General features: G+C 40.5%; 1 protein-coding gene across 1 annotated transcript in view; it reads right to left on the reverse strand.

The window, feature by feature from the left end:
* The window catches only part of LOC132816198 (band 4.1-like protein 4B), a 373,493-nt gene that overhangs the window by 81,484 nt on the left and 279,066 nt on the right, over positions 1-12,943 (reverse strand). Inside the window, exon 18 of the mRNA XM_060825694.1 lies at positions 7,625-7,746. Within this exon, the coding sequence (XP_060681677.1) occupies positions 7,625-7,746 (122 nt within the window). The remainder of the gene's footprint in view (positions 1-7,624; positions 7,747-12,943) is intronic.

Below are 12,943 nucleotides of genomic sequence, written 5' to 3' on the forward strand. Positions count from 1 at the left end.
GAGAACCCTGAGGGAGGGTCACTCAATCAGAAACGTCAACTTTGATTTCTCTCCACAGATGCTGCCAGACCTGCTAAACTTTTCCAGCAATTTCTACTTTTGTTGATAGTGAGACCCCTCTTGACCCACTGTCTTTCATATCGTGTAGGCTCAAATATAGATTTGCTAGAGATCAGGGATTTTGACCCAGTGATAGAGGAATAGTGAAGGAGCAGCAACATAGTCCCAAGTCCAGATAGTACGTAGCTTAAAGGAAAACCTGCAGGAGGTGGTGTTCCCATATGCATGGTCCTCTTATTTGAGGTAGCAGAGCTGCAGGTTTCAAAGTATTGTCAAAGATACCTTGCTGAGTTGCTGCAGTATATCTTGTAAAAGGTATACATAGCTATCACTACACCAATCATGGAGGGAGTGAATCTTTTGGTGGCATGTTAATTTTTACTTTAAATAGTGATATCTGGGATAGTTTTTTGCCTCTCGAAATTTAATAGATTACAGTACGAGGTGAGCTTCTCTATGTTGGGTTTAAATTAGCAGAGGGGTTTACCCCATGGCGTAATAATGTTAAGTCTTAATGCATCACAACATATGCACTTCTCAGGAATGGGGTAAAGAGGTGCGGGTGGAAGTTTTGGGGGAAGAAATTCCTTACTGATCACCTCAGGAAATTGAAAGGAATTCAGAAGGGTACAACTAACCAAACTTGAGTTCCACAAATCTTCGTGTGTTTTTCCCTGCACAGTATGTTCCATGGAAGGATTCCAATTCAGTGAGGAAGAGGCTACACTGAAATTGATTAAATATCAGAACTGATGCTCCAGTTTAGTTGTCTCATCTCCAACCAGTACAAACACTCAAGTTTTTTAAAAAATCCCAATTCTCCCGAACCCCTCTAATTATGTTCAACTCTTGTTTTTTAATCGCTAAGTCAGTGGGAAAAACGTAAAGGAAGGGCTTGTAGCTTTTATTGTCCAGGTGGATGAACTTTCCTTTCTCGTTTTTAAGAAAGTGAACATTTTTATACAATTATAATTGGACTTTCAAAGTCAACTGATTTCAGATTGGAAATGAGCGTGTTAACAATGGTTGAGATATTGGAACACCTTCATGAAGCTCATGTAGGCCATTGTGCTTGGCAGTAGGTACACCACTGTCTATTTTTATGATCAGATTCTCACCAGGTCTAAAGGAAGAGTCAATGTTTACTCCCTTTTCACTCAGGTTTGAAGCATTGGGCTCAATATTATAACTTTGTGGCTAAGTCTGAGTTGTGAAGAATTTTTTAGGGTTTGGCACCAGAACGCGTCGCAAATTCTCTTGCTGTGTCTTACCTACCTCACACCTATGGCATCTCTCACATCCAATTTTCATCCTGGCTTATCCCATTCCAGGAACAACATGTCACTGCTGGAATATCCTGAAATTCATGGGCACCCCTTGCACCATACTATCTTTAAAAGCCTGTTGTGGACCTAGACAAGCACTGTCAATTTGGAACTGCAATGCATGTTTTTTGACATTTGCCCCAAACATGGTAGCCTGGGAAAGTGGTGTCCTGCTTTGTGGGCAATGTGTTGGTGGCCCTGCTGGATGGGGTGGTGCACAGGCAGGATGACTTCTTCCTCCAGGCCCAGCAGTGGAGGCCATGATAGCAGACCAGGTCAGTCTGATCGGAGATTGTCACCTTGAATTAAAACAGCTTCAGCCTATCTAGAGGAATGCCTAGCAGTTTAGGAACATGATTAACATCTTTCTCCACTCCAGCAGTGAAGTGGCATCAGCTTCTCTCCAATATTTCATACTTACTCTATTGCTGCTACTGAATTCACCTCTCACCAAGACTCTCATTATTGCCTGCAAACATCTTCCTCACTCAGCCTCACCTACCACACCCCATGACACCACGAAAAGTGCATGTACTCTGAGCTGCCTACTCATTCAGTCAAAACACCACCTCATCTGTACCAGCAGTAACAGCTATGCCACCTACTTGCATTTTCAGTAATACTTGCCTCTGTTTCTTTCGATAAGGAAAACAACCCACATTAAGGCAGAATGAATTAAGACAAGGGGTGACCTCCCCACCATTTGGCTCCTCACTCTTTATAAGGAAAGGATCCTGACTCTAACCATTTGAACAGGCCCTGGACTGGTACTGGAGACCTGTTGTGCTGGCAACACCTGAGTGAAGGCTCTCTCTTGATTTGACAACGATGCTGCTGACAACTATGACAATCTTCCTGATTCTGTTGCTCTGCTAAATGACATAGCTAGGCAGCAGTAATATGAGCCTGTTATCTCTGGCTGATGGGGTAAAGCGCAAAAGGCAAGACAAGACAGGTAAGCTGTGAGTATCCAGTGAGGTCCAGAATGAGTGAGTGTTATGACAACAATGGAAGGATCCAGAGATGCAGCCTGCTCCAGTTCATGAGCTGGGTGTGAACCTGACTGCATAGTGTCCTACTAACAGCATTGAATGATATTTGCTGGAGCAACTTAATGTACTGCACTGAGGCGCAGAAGTGTCCTATAAGTGGACTGGAAATGTGATTTTGTTAAGGCTCACACATATCAATGAAAATGTCTGTGACCATGGGATGTACATGACAGGTGCCCATTGAGCATGCCCTGAGATGTTGGTGCCCAGTTTTCAACACAAGGTTGTTTTGAGCAGAAAGTCAGCTAAATCTCCTGATGCTTGCTCTGATTTTCATGTTGTGTTTAATTGTGTCTAGCTCATTTGGACAGTTTTGCAAGATGGAAATATTAATGATTGAGTCGTGTCATTGACAAGGCGTCCTCCAGTCAGTTGGCATCTCACCATGACTTGGTGAGAATCTCATCATCCCAGTTGCGAAAACCATGGCGATGGGCTTTATTGCAACTGTTACAAGATTCTGCCTCACAACATGTCATCGCCCATGTTGTTCAGGTGAACGGTTACTGGGCTCAAAACATTAACTCTGCTTTCTCCCCATAGATGTTGTCAGACCTGCTAAATTTCTTTAATTTCTCTTTTCATTTCAGATCTCCAACATCCACAGCTCTTTGGTTTAATTTGTTTGTTCAAATTCTAAAAGATTCCACCCATGGAATTAATCTTGGTGACGTGATTACCAATGACGTCCCAGTCAACATACTGACAGATGGCTCTGTCTATCCATAACTGCCTTTGATTGTATGAACACATTATACCAGATTGACATCAAGCTCCTGCAGAAGTCAAAATTTTCTCCATTTCTTCAGCAACACAAATACTATCATGTTCAAACTACATGAGAAAATTTCTGCCTCTTATACTAATTCTATCTTGTTCTAGGTTTTCTGGCTCAGACTGAACCTCAGGTGCAAACCCTTGTTGTCCTGTCTAATCTAATTTGTGCTTAAAATCAACATTCTGTCCATTGCCAAGAATACTTACTATCACATCCAGAAAATCCTGCTTTTCCCTCGAGTCAAATGCGTGCATTTATCAGTCCAAGACTTGAGCTCGCCAAATGGGTATGTCCCTCCATAATTTCACTTTCAGAAAGTTAAACGTATTCAGAACTCTGCAACTCAAAGTTGATGTTGCAAACTGAACCACCTTTCTTTGTTAGCATTCACTGGCTCCCTGTACCACAGTGTGTCAAATTTGGGTGGCAAGGTGGGTATAACTACTGCCTCACAGCACCAGGGACCTGGGTTCGATTCCACCCTTGGCGTTTGCACATTCTCCATGTGTCTGCATAGGTTTCCTCCCCCAGTCCAAAAATGTGCATGTTAGTTGGATTAGTCATGCTAAATTGCCCCAGAATGTCCAGGGATGCCTGCAGTAAATGCAGGGCTACGGTGGTTAGCTGGAGGGGGTGGGGGCTGATTGGTGGTGGGATACTCTTCAGAAGCTCAGTGTGGACTCGATGGACTGAATGACCTGCTCCCACAATGTAGCGATTCTATGTACTTTAAAATTTTACACTTACCATCACTAATGCACATATGGCATTGGTCTGCTCTAAATCTTTCTCCTTTAAAGTAGAACCCATTACAAAATCCAACTTAGCTTGAGAATATTTTCTGCTCCAGTCAATTGCCCATGATATTCTAAATAAGACATTCTAAACTTCATACTAGGTTGAAATGATCCACTATCCTCCAATATTTCTAGTATTTAGTTATCCAGAAGACTAATAGCCTCAAATATCTTTACACCTAGGGCTGAATCTGGTACATTCCTTATCAAATGCAAGTGGTTGTGGAGGATTTTTCATGGTGAGGCGTATCAAGTTTTCTCATCATCTTGCCACCCTGCCTCATTAACTATCTATCCTGTCTCACGTCATCCATGTCCAACTCTAGCCCATCCTACCACGTGCCATTCCTGGAACAGTTTGCTACTGCTGGGATATCCAACCTTGTGGCACTGCCTGCACCTCACCATTTTAAAAAGCGCATTGTACACCCAAACAATCACTGTTGGTCCTGAGCTGCTTTGAATAGTTCCTGATAGTTGCCTTAGACATGGCTAATGGGGGAAACTGGAACTGAAAAATGTGTTGCTGGAAAAGCTCAGCAGGTCAGGCAGCATCCAAGGAGCAGGAGAATCAACGTTTCGGGCATAAGTCCTTCATCAGGAATGAGGAGTGTGTGTCAAGCAGGCTAATATAAAAGGTAGGGAGGAGGGACTTGGGGAAGGGGCGTTGGGAATGTGATAGGTGGAAGGAGGTTAAGGTGAGGGTGGTAGGCCGGAGAGGGGGTGAGGGTGGAGAGGTTGGGAAGAAGATTGCCGGTCAAGAAGGCGGTGCCGAGTCTGAGGGTTGGCAATGAGATAAGGTGGGGGGAGGGGAAATGAGGAAGCTGGAGAAATCGCACTCATCCCTTGTGGTTGGAGAGTTCCTAGACGGAAGATGAGGTGCTCTTCCTCCAGGCGTCATGTTGCCATGGTCTGGTGATGGAGGAGGCCAAGGACCTGCATGTCCTTGGTGGAGTGGGAGGGGGAGTTAAAGTGTTCAGCCACGGGGTGGTTGGGTTGGTTGGTCCGGGTGTCCCAGAGTGTTCTCTGAAACGTTCCACAAGTAGGTGGCCTGTCTCCCCAATATAGAGGAGGCCACATCGGGTGCAGCGGATGCAGTAAGTGATGTGTGTGGAGGTGCAGGTGAATTTGTGGCGGATATGAAAGGATCCCTTGGGGCCTTGGAGGGAAGTAAGGGGGGAGGTGTGGGCGCAAGTTTTGCATTTCTTGCGGTTGCAGGGGAAGGTGCCGGGACTGGAGGTTGGGTTGGTGGGGGGTGTGGACCTGACGAGGGAGTCACGGAAGGAGTGGTCTTTTTGGAATGCTTATAGGGGAGAGGAGGGAAATATATCCCTGGTGGTGGGGTTTGTTTTTTTGCAGGCAAGGTCCTGAGCTCCTACAGGATGGGATGATGCAGAGGCTGGATTCAGTCAAAGATAATTTCTCCTCCCCCAGGACCAGCAGTGGAGGCTACAATTTCAGACTACGCCAAACAAAAAACATAAGATGGTGTAAATCAGAAACAAAAGCAGAAATTGCTGGAAAAGCTCAGCAGGTCTGACAGCATCTTTGGAGAGAAATCAGAATTAACATTTTGGGCCGAGTGACCCATCCTCAGAACACTCCCAGTAAGTAGTTCAGAGATGTGTCGTGAAATCTCTTAGGAAACGATACATGTCAGATACCAATGTCTATGGTTATGGGGTAACTGAGTGTTGGTACCCAGTGATTAACATGGATGTCCTGCAGAGCAAGTGGCAAACTGAAGTTACCAGTTATCCATTCTGGTTTCCATGTTGAGATTTTTCCACATCTAATTTTCTTGTTGTGCTTGGTAAACAAAGGAAGCTGAATATTAAAGACTCAAGTTGGGGAGTCAATAAGATGTTTCAACACAATCCCCTTTAATTGAGAACTTCCTGAGAAACCTGCCTTATTGTCCATCAAAAGCATAAATGATAGTGTGAGATGTTCCTGATGTCAAGATGGCCTTGCAAGACTTTTCACATAATTCAGCCACAAATCGTACCATAGCCCACATCACTCAAACCCCCAAAAGATTCTGCCCATAACATTTTTTCTATCTTAATCCATGGGCATTTTGATCATATAAGTTACATTTGAGAATTGTTGTAAAAAAACACATTTTATTAAAGCTTTTCATCCTACACAAGTTAATTCAAAGGAATATTGATAATGGGGAAAACAAACCTTCATAAAGCTGAAGAGGAGAGTGTTGATTTGTTGGCAAATGGATTCTGATTAGTTGCTACATTTTCCAGGGCAATGTCTCAACCAATGATGGTTGACAGGCTGTTAAGATTTCAAACTACACAGGTCGCCTCTACTGATCAGGAAGTGACCTGATGAATTAACCAGCAAACGGATGTCACCTATTTGTCAAGTTTGAAAAAGGCAGTGCATGTACTTTTTTTTTGGTTGCAAAGAACAGCATCCTGTGTATTCATAAATGTAATATCCAGAGACAATCACTTCTTCGTCCTGAAAAACTGCCCAGTTTACCTTAGAATGTATCTCAAATGTGAGAGCAACAGATGAAGTGAGTTGTTTCACTCTGCTACAGCGGAGTACCAACAACATTGGTGTTCACCACTACCAAAATGCCATCAAAATAAAAAGATATTATGCTTGCAAACAAATGAGTAACATGGTATAGAATTTCAGTGCCAGTCTGATGCCAGGTATGTAGGCCTCGTGTCCCAAAAACTGGCAGATTGAATCGAACGGCATATCCATCTGGCTAATTACAACCATCAAGGTACTGACTGTACGGTGCTGCATAACTCACAAAAGCGTCCAACATTAGATATGATTCTGAAACTGGATAATCTTGAGGAATCTTGAAGTATTATATTGACAACCAATTCAGGATTGCCGGTTGGGCATGTAGTTACTGCATGGCATGTATTGGAAGCTACATATATTAATATACAGGTCACTGTGCAGAAGGTCAAGTGCTGCTTCCACTTCCACTGTATAAAATAGGTGCCAGCCATTCTTTGGTTCATTTTTCAGTGTAATGTTCTGACCACCAGAGTCAACCTGCCAGTTCACGATCAACACTACATGGTGTGCACTTCAAGGCAATACCTGTAACAATCAGAGACTAACTGCCAACCAATCTCTCCTCTCATAATGTATGCTTTTTTTTAAAACCTTTTTTTAGTATTTTGCAAATTGCTTCAATAAAGTGCGCTTCTTCCAGCAATACTTAAGTTCTGTACTACCAAATGATCATTTCTTACTTCTCATTTCATCAACTGAAACTGTTAGGTTTACTTTCAGTGTTATTAATCTCCCAGGGTTTGTATCTCAAAGTCCACAATAGGAGATTCATTTTGTTTTGAAACGTAATTATTCCTGAGCGAGTTTAGACTTGTGCAGTTTAATTACTGCATGCATGAAAATGACTAATGATAAAATAAAGACCAAATCAATCATTGCATATCCCTATCCCTAGGTAGGTATAGAAAGCTAATGAATAAACTACTCAGTTGATCAACTGAAGTATGAAAATACTATATTACCGACAGGAAATAAATGATTAAGAACAACTGATATAAATTAGCAAGAAATGAATAAAATAGCTAAAGTTACAGTATACTAAGTTACCTTGTTATTCATGTTGATATGTAATGAGGGCCACTGTCCAGTCAGCTTACCAGCTTCAACTTCCAGCTGCTTAAAACATATGCCAACCTCCTCATAGTGTGGAAGAACAGTTGAGCTCAACTCTAAAGATAAAAGTGAAAATAAGTAAACCAAATACAAATGACAGCATAAAATACTGGACAGCTTTGTAAATATCAGCAGGAATAATAATAACACTGGGTCTGAAAAGAAAAACCTGAGTCAATAAGAAATTTAAGAGCAGTGAATACTTTTTAAAGAAACAAACCCAAATCAAACTCATTTTGATGCTATACTTAGGGAATTAATGTTCATTTGATAACAGAAAAGAAAGGTTACTGATTTAAAAATTATGATGCAATAACGATCTAAGATCTCAAGGTACAATGTAACCTTTTAGGTTAACTTACTGTTTGTTTTCCTATAGCTTAATTATCCATTGGGGAATTAATGCCTGCTGCTGACTCAGAAAAAGTCAATTTACTTCTCTCAGAATCCCTAAGGTGCTAATAGACCCCATTTGGCTCATATTTTCCATGGTTAATCCATATTAGACAACACATCCCTGGACACTATGAAGCAATTTAGCACAGGCAATCAACCTAACCTGTACATCTTTGGACTGTGGGAGGAAACCCGGAGTACCCAGCAGAAATCCAACAAACACAGTGAGAATGTGTAAACTCCCCACAGACAGTCGCTTCAGGGTGAAATTGAACCTAGGTCCCTAGCCCTATGTGGCAGCAGTACTAATCACTGTGCCACAATGACACCTCTATGGGATTAAACAGAAAATCCTGAGAGAGATACCAAGATTATTACCCATGCCAAAACAAACAGTCAGACCCTCCCAGGTAGAAAATCAAACAAAGCAAGTTTGATGAGATTATGTGGTTTTCTCCTCCAATTGCACTCAGTTCACAAGCCAGAATTCTTCTGTGGTGCTCCCGAAAGTTTGCCCATGTATGTGGTCAATTGTTCAGATGAATTGCTGAAGCTTCAACAGGAAGGAGTCAATAGCAGCTTACACAAGTTTTTAGACCCCACGGCACAAGGTTTTTAACATCACTAAACACAATCACTAAAACCTGAATGTCTACTGCATCTACATTCAAGAGAAACAGGCTACGTGCATAAGTTGAAAGTACTAGCTTTCACATCCAGTCAGGTCACAGCTAGTGTCTACACAGCCCTTTCAGTTTGACTTTAGAATGGCTACTGGTAAAATATAGCAAGCCTGTTGATTGACTTTGTTTTATTGAGACACAGGAGGGGCATCAGACAGCAACCCTATTTGAAAGGTGCACAACATCCTTGACCAGATCCTAAAGAATAACACTTTTCATTTATATGTTTATAATTTATGTTCAATTAGAAAATCTCCAATGGTGCTTCACAAAGATGTCATTAAACAACTAGCCAAAAATAAAGGGATAATATTCTGCAGACCTGTTTCGAAGGCGCTCACATTCTGCTCAGTAAGGGGATCTTAACCACTGTGTAAAAATCTAACGATATTTGCACTTAACATTTAACCGATATCTACTGTTATATCTAAATTTCCTAGCAATAAACTAGGTTTTACATGATCTCGGCAGTTGGTTAGTTAAGGAAAGCATCTAAAATTGGTCTTTCTGAATTGATATCAGCTAACGCTTTATCTTCAGAAGTATATAGATATAGTGTGACTTCGAACAGAGTCCTATTAGCTGGACAGGTAAGGGACATACGGGACTTAGGAAAGGGGTCCTCCTTCGCTTTTGTTTTTTCTAATATTTTTCACTCTGTAGGTTAATAAGAAGGTACTCTACCAAACAAGAGATTATCTGTTTTGGTGCCTCAACTACTTGGTGTATTTATTAACAAGTGTAGCCCTTACCCTACTATGGGGACAAAACAATTAGCTGTATGAGAAGTATCTGCTAGGTAGTTAACAATTTTTCTATGACTAAGATTGAAATAGATTGGAGAGGTAGTTAGTTTAATAAAATATATAAATAAAATAAATACCTTTGTAAAATAATTAAGTAATTTAAACATATTAATGGCAGGATAGCTAATGCATCATTTGGAGCTCCTGCATGCCATAGGGTCCAGAATAAGCTGTACATGTTTGAAGCTCAGGCAACTTCAGCTCATTCCTACCAGTGCAGGTTCTACGTTTTCTATCAACCTAAAGTTCTGAAACTCAGGTAAATTGGAAACTTTGCATACTTCGTGAAATCCTAGCAGGGCTCGATTTCCAGCATGCTACTCAAGTGAGTCCTAATGTTCCTTTCGAGACGGTTAGCTAAAGCAGACTTGAAAATACCTTGTTAACCTGGTTAGGAAATCGGATGGGAGAAATAAGGGTAATGAGCAAGTACTCTAACAGGCAAGAGATGATCAGATTTCGTACCTCAACTACTTGACATGTTTATTAATGATTTAGTTAATGGGATTGAAAGTCACGTATCCAACATTGCTTCCAACTACATTGTTTACAAAGAGATATTGATAGATTAAATGAATGGGCAAAACCAGAAAATGGATCGAGAGAGGCAAAGATGAGGTCACTCATCGTGGATCTAAAAAGGATTGACGGGGTTACTTTTAAAATTTTGAATATGGAAACATTGAAGGACTAAAGAGACTTGAAGACTGTTTTCTGAAGGTCTCCCAACCTGCATGGACATATAGGCAATGTGCTCCACAGGTAACAAACAGGCTGCACATAAGAAATCCTCCCTTTAAGATGCACAAATGCCTGACTACAATCCAATCATGAAAGGCTCTCATAGCACAGCAACAGAACTTAGTGGGAAAGCTGGGTCCTGGATGCATATATTATCGAAATGTCAAGAACAAGCCCTATAAATGAAAGGATAATTGCATCCTGGCCTTTTTATCTCAATGAATAGAAATACAAAAGTGGGGGTGGGATAGAAGTCATGCTTCAACTACACAAAGACTTGCTTAACACTGTGAGCTATTGAGCACCACAACTCAGGAAGAATACACTGGCCTTGGAGGGAGTGCAGGGTAGGTTTAACAGAAAGATAGCTGGAGTTCTCATGTTCAAATACGATGATAAATTACACAAATTAGCAGTGTATTCCCGGATTTTGAAAAGGGGAATGAGTAGGGTGCACAGAGTAAAATGTTGGGGAGTCTAAGACGAGGGGGAATTGTTTAAACTTTAGTGATGAACCTCTTAAGAATCAAAATAGGAAATACTTCTTTCTCTCAAAGATGGCTGACGTATGGAATTCACCTTACTATCTGAAATTCATAGTTTTATATTAATTGCAAGTTCAATGAAATGGCACAAGGAAGGTACATGGAGTTAGGTTAACCATGATTTCACTGAATGATAGAACAGGTTCAAGTCACTCAATGGCCTACTTGTTGCTATGCTCCTGGGTACATACAGCCATAACTATAGGTAGAAATGCAAGGGAACAAGGCAAATCTGGATTACAGAATGAAAATAAATATTTTAAAAATTCAATACTACATCTAATTACTAAACACCTTCAAAAAGTAAGTATTTTCCTTACTTTATACTGTTAACACATCTGACAGCTCCAGTCTAGAAAATTACTTGTATATACTTTCTGACCATAAACATCCTACGATTTGATGGTTCAGATTTTTATAAACCAGTAAAACCACTCGCATTATAACTCAAGAAACAGTAACATTAGCTTTCTCAAGACTGCTCCATCAGTCAAGAAAATCATAGTCAAACTGATCATGACCTTGGCTTCACTTTTTTGCCCGTTTCCCATAACCCTCCGCTCCTCTGTAGTTCAAAAATCTGTTCAGCTCAGCCTTGAATATATTCAATGAGTAGGTTCCACTATTCTTTGGGGCAGAGCGTACAAAACTTTCACCCCCATCAGAAAAGAAATTCATCCTCATCTCCAACTTAAATTGCAAACTCCTTGTTTTAAAACTGTGTCCTCTATTTCCTAACTTCTCTCAGGAAGGAAACATCCTTTCAGTATCTATTACCAAGCCCTCTCTGAGTCCTGTATGTTTCAATTAGATCAGTTCTCAGTCTTCTGAACTCCAATGAGATTAATTCCTACCTCTCAACCTTTCCTTTTAAGAAAGCCACGGTTCAAGTAAACCTTCTCTGAAATGTCACCAATGCAAGTATATCGCTCCTCAGGTGAGAAGAACAAAACTGTATGTATTATTCTGGCTGCAGTCTCACCATTGCTCTGTACAGTTGTAAGATTTCCCTTCTTTTGTATTGCAACCCCTTACAATAAAAGGCAACATCCCATTTGCCTTCCTAACTACTTGTTATCCCTGCATGCTAAATTTCTGGGAATCATATATGAAATTAACCAGATCTCTCTGTACATTAGTATTCAGCTTCTCTCTCTTTCAAAATAATACAATGCTTTTCTTTTCTTCCTGCCAAACCGAAAGCTTCAGATTTTCCCAAATTCACTAGGCTTGTCAATTTTTTGCTGCTCATTTATCCTATCAATGTCCCTTGGAAGACTCAGTCTCTCGCTCATACTTTGTATTCCAAATATGTTTGTGTCATCAGCAAATGTGGCTGCAATGCAATGTTGCCCCATCAAAGTTGCCAACACGAACTGTAAATATTTGAGCCACCAGAACTGACCCCATTAGCATTCTGCAAATTGCAGTTTGCAACCTGAATTGACCCATTTAACCAAATTCTCTGCTTCCTGTTAGGTAACCTTTCATACAACCTAGATGTAATGTCCTTAAAGAAATCTTTAAAAAGAATGGTCAGACATGATTTTATTTTCATAAAAAAATACTAAATCTACCTATGTCATGATTTTCCAAAAGTCCTGCTCTAACATTTATAATGATTGTTTCTAGCACTTTCCGAACTGTTTTTCGGTTTCCTACTTTGGTTTCTCTTCATTCTGGGAATTTTGGAGGATTGCAACTGTTAAGACAAGGGGTAAAACCCTCTTGTTTAATTTAAACCAGCAACACAAAAAATATTTATCCTGTACAATAATCTGTGAAAATTTGAGGCCAAGAACTATTTAAAGTAAAAATTAAAAACTTCATTTCTTAAGGTATAACAGAGAATAATTAACTCACAACTATTTACAACTCCTTCCTCTAACATATCTTTTTTGTTACCCTTCTACAATATTAATCCGATAAAACCCCTCGGTTAAGATTTCAGAACAAAACGTTCAGATGTTGAATCTTCTCTTCCTCATTTTCTTTCCTCCTTTTTAGGAATTTTTGCTGCACAGGTTACTGTTTGGTAAAGGTACCTTTAAGAGAACTATTCTCCGGGCAGCCTGCAGATGC

This window comes from Hemiscyllium ocellatum, chromosome 5 (assembly GCF_020745735.1).
Source record: "Hemiscyllium ocellatum isolate sHemOce1 chromosome 5, sHemOce1.pat.X.cur, whole genome shotgun sequence".
Classification (NCBI taxonomy): domain Eukaryota; kingdom Metazoa; phylum Chordata; class Chondrichthyes; order Orectolobiformes; family Hemiscylliidae; genus Hemiscyllium; species Hemiscyllium ocellatum.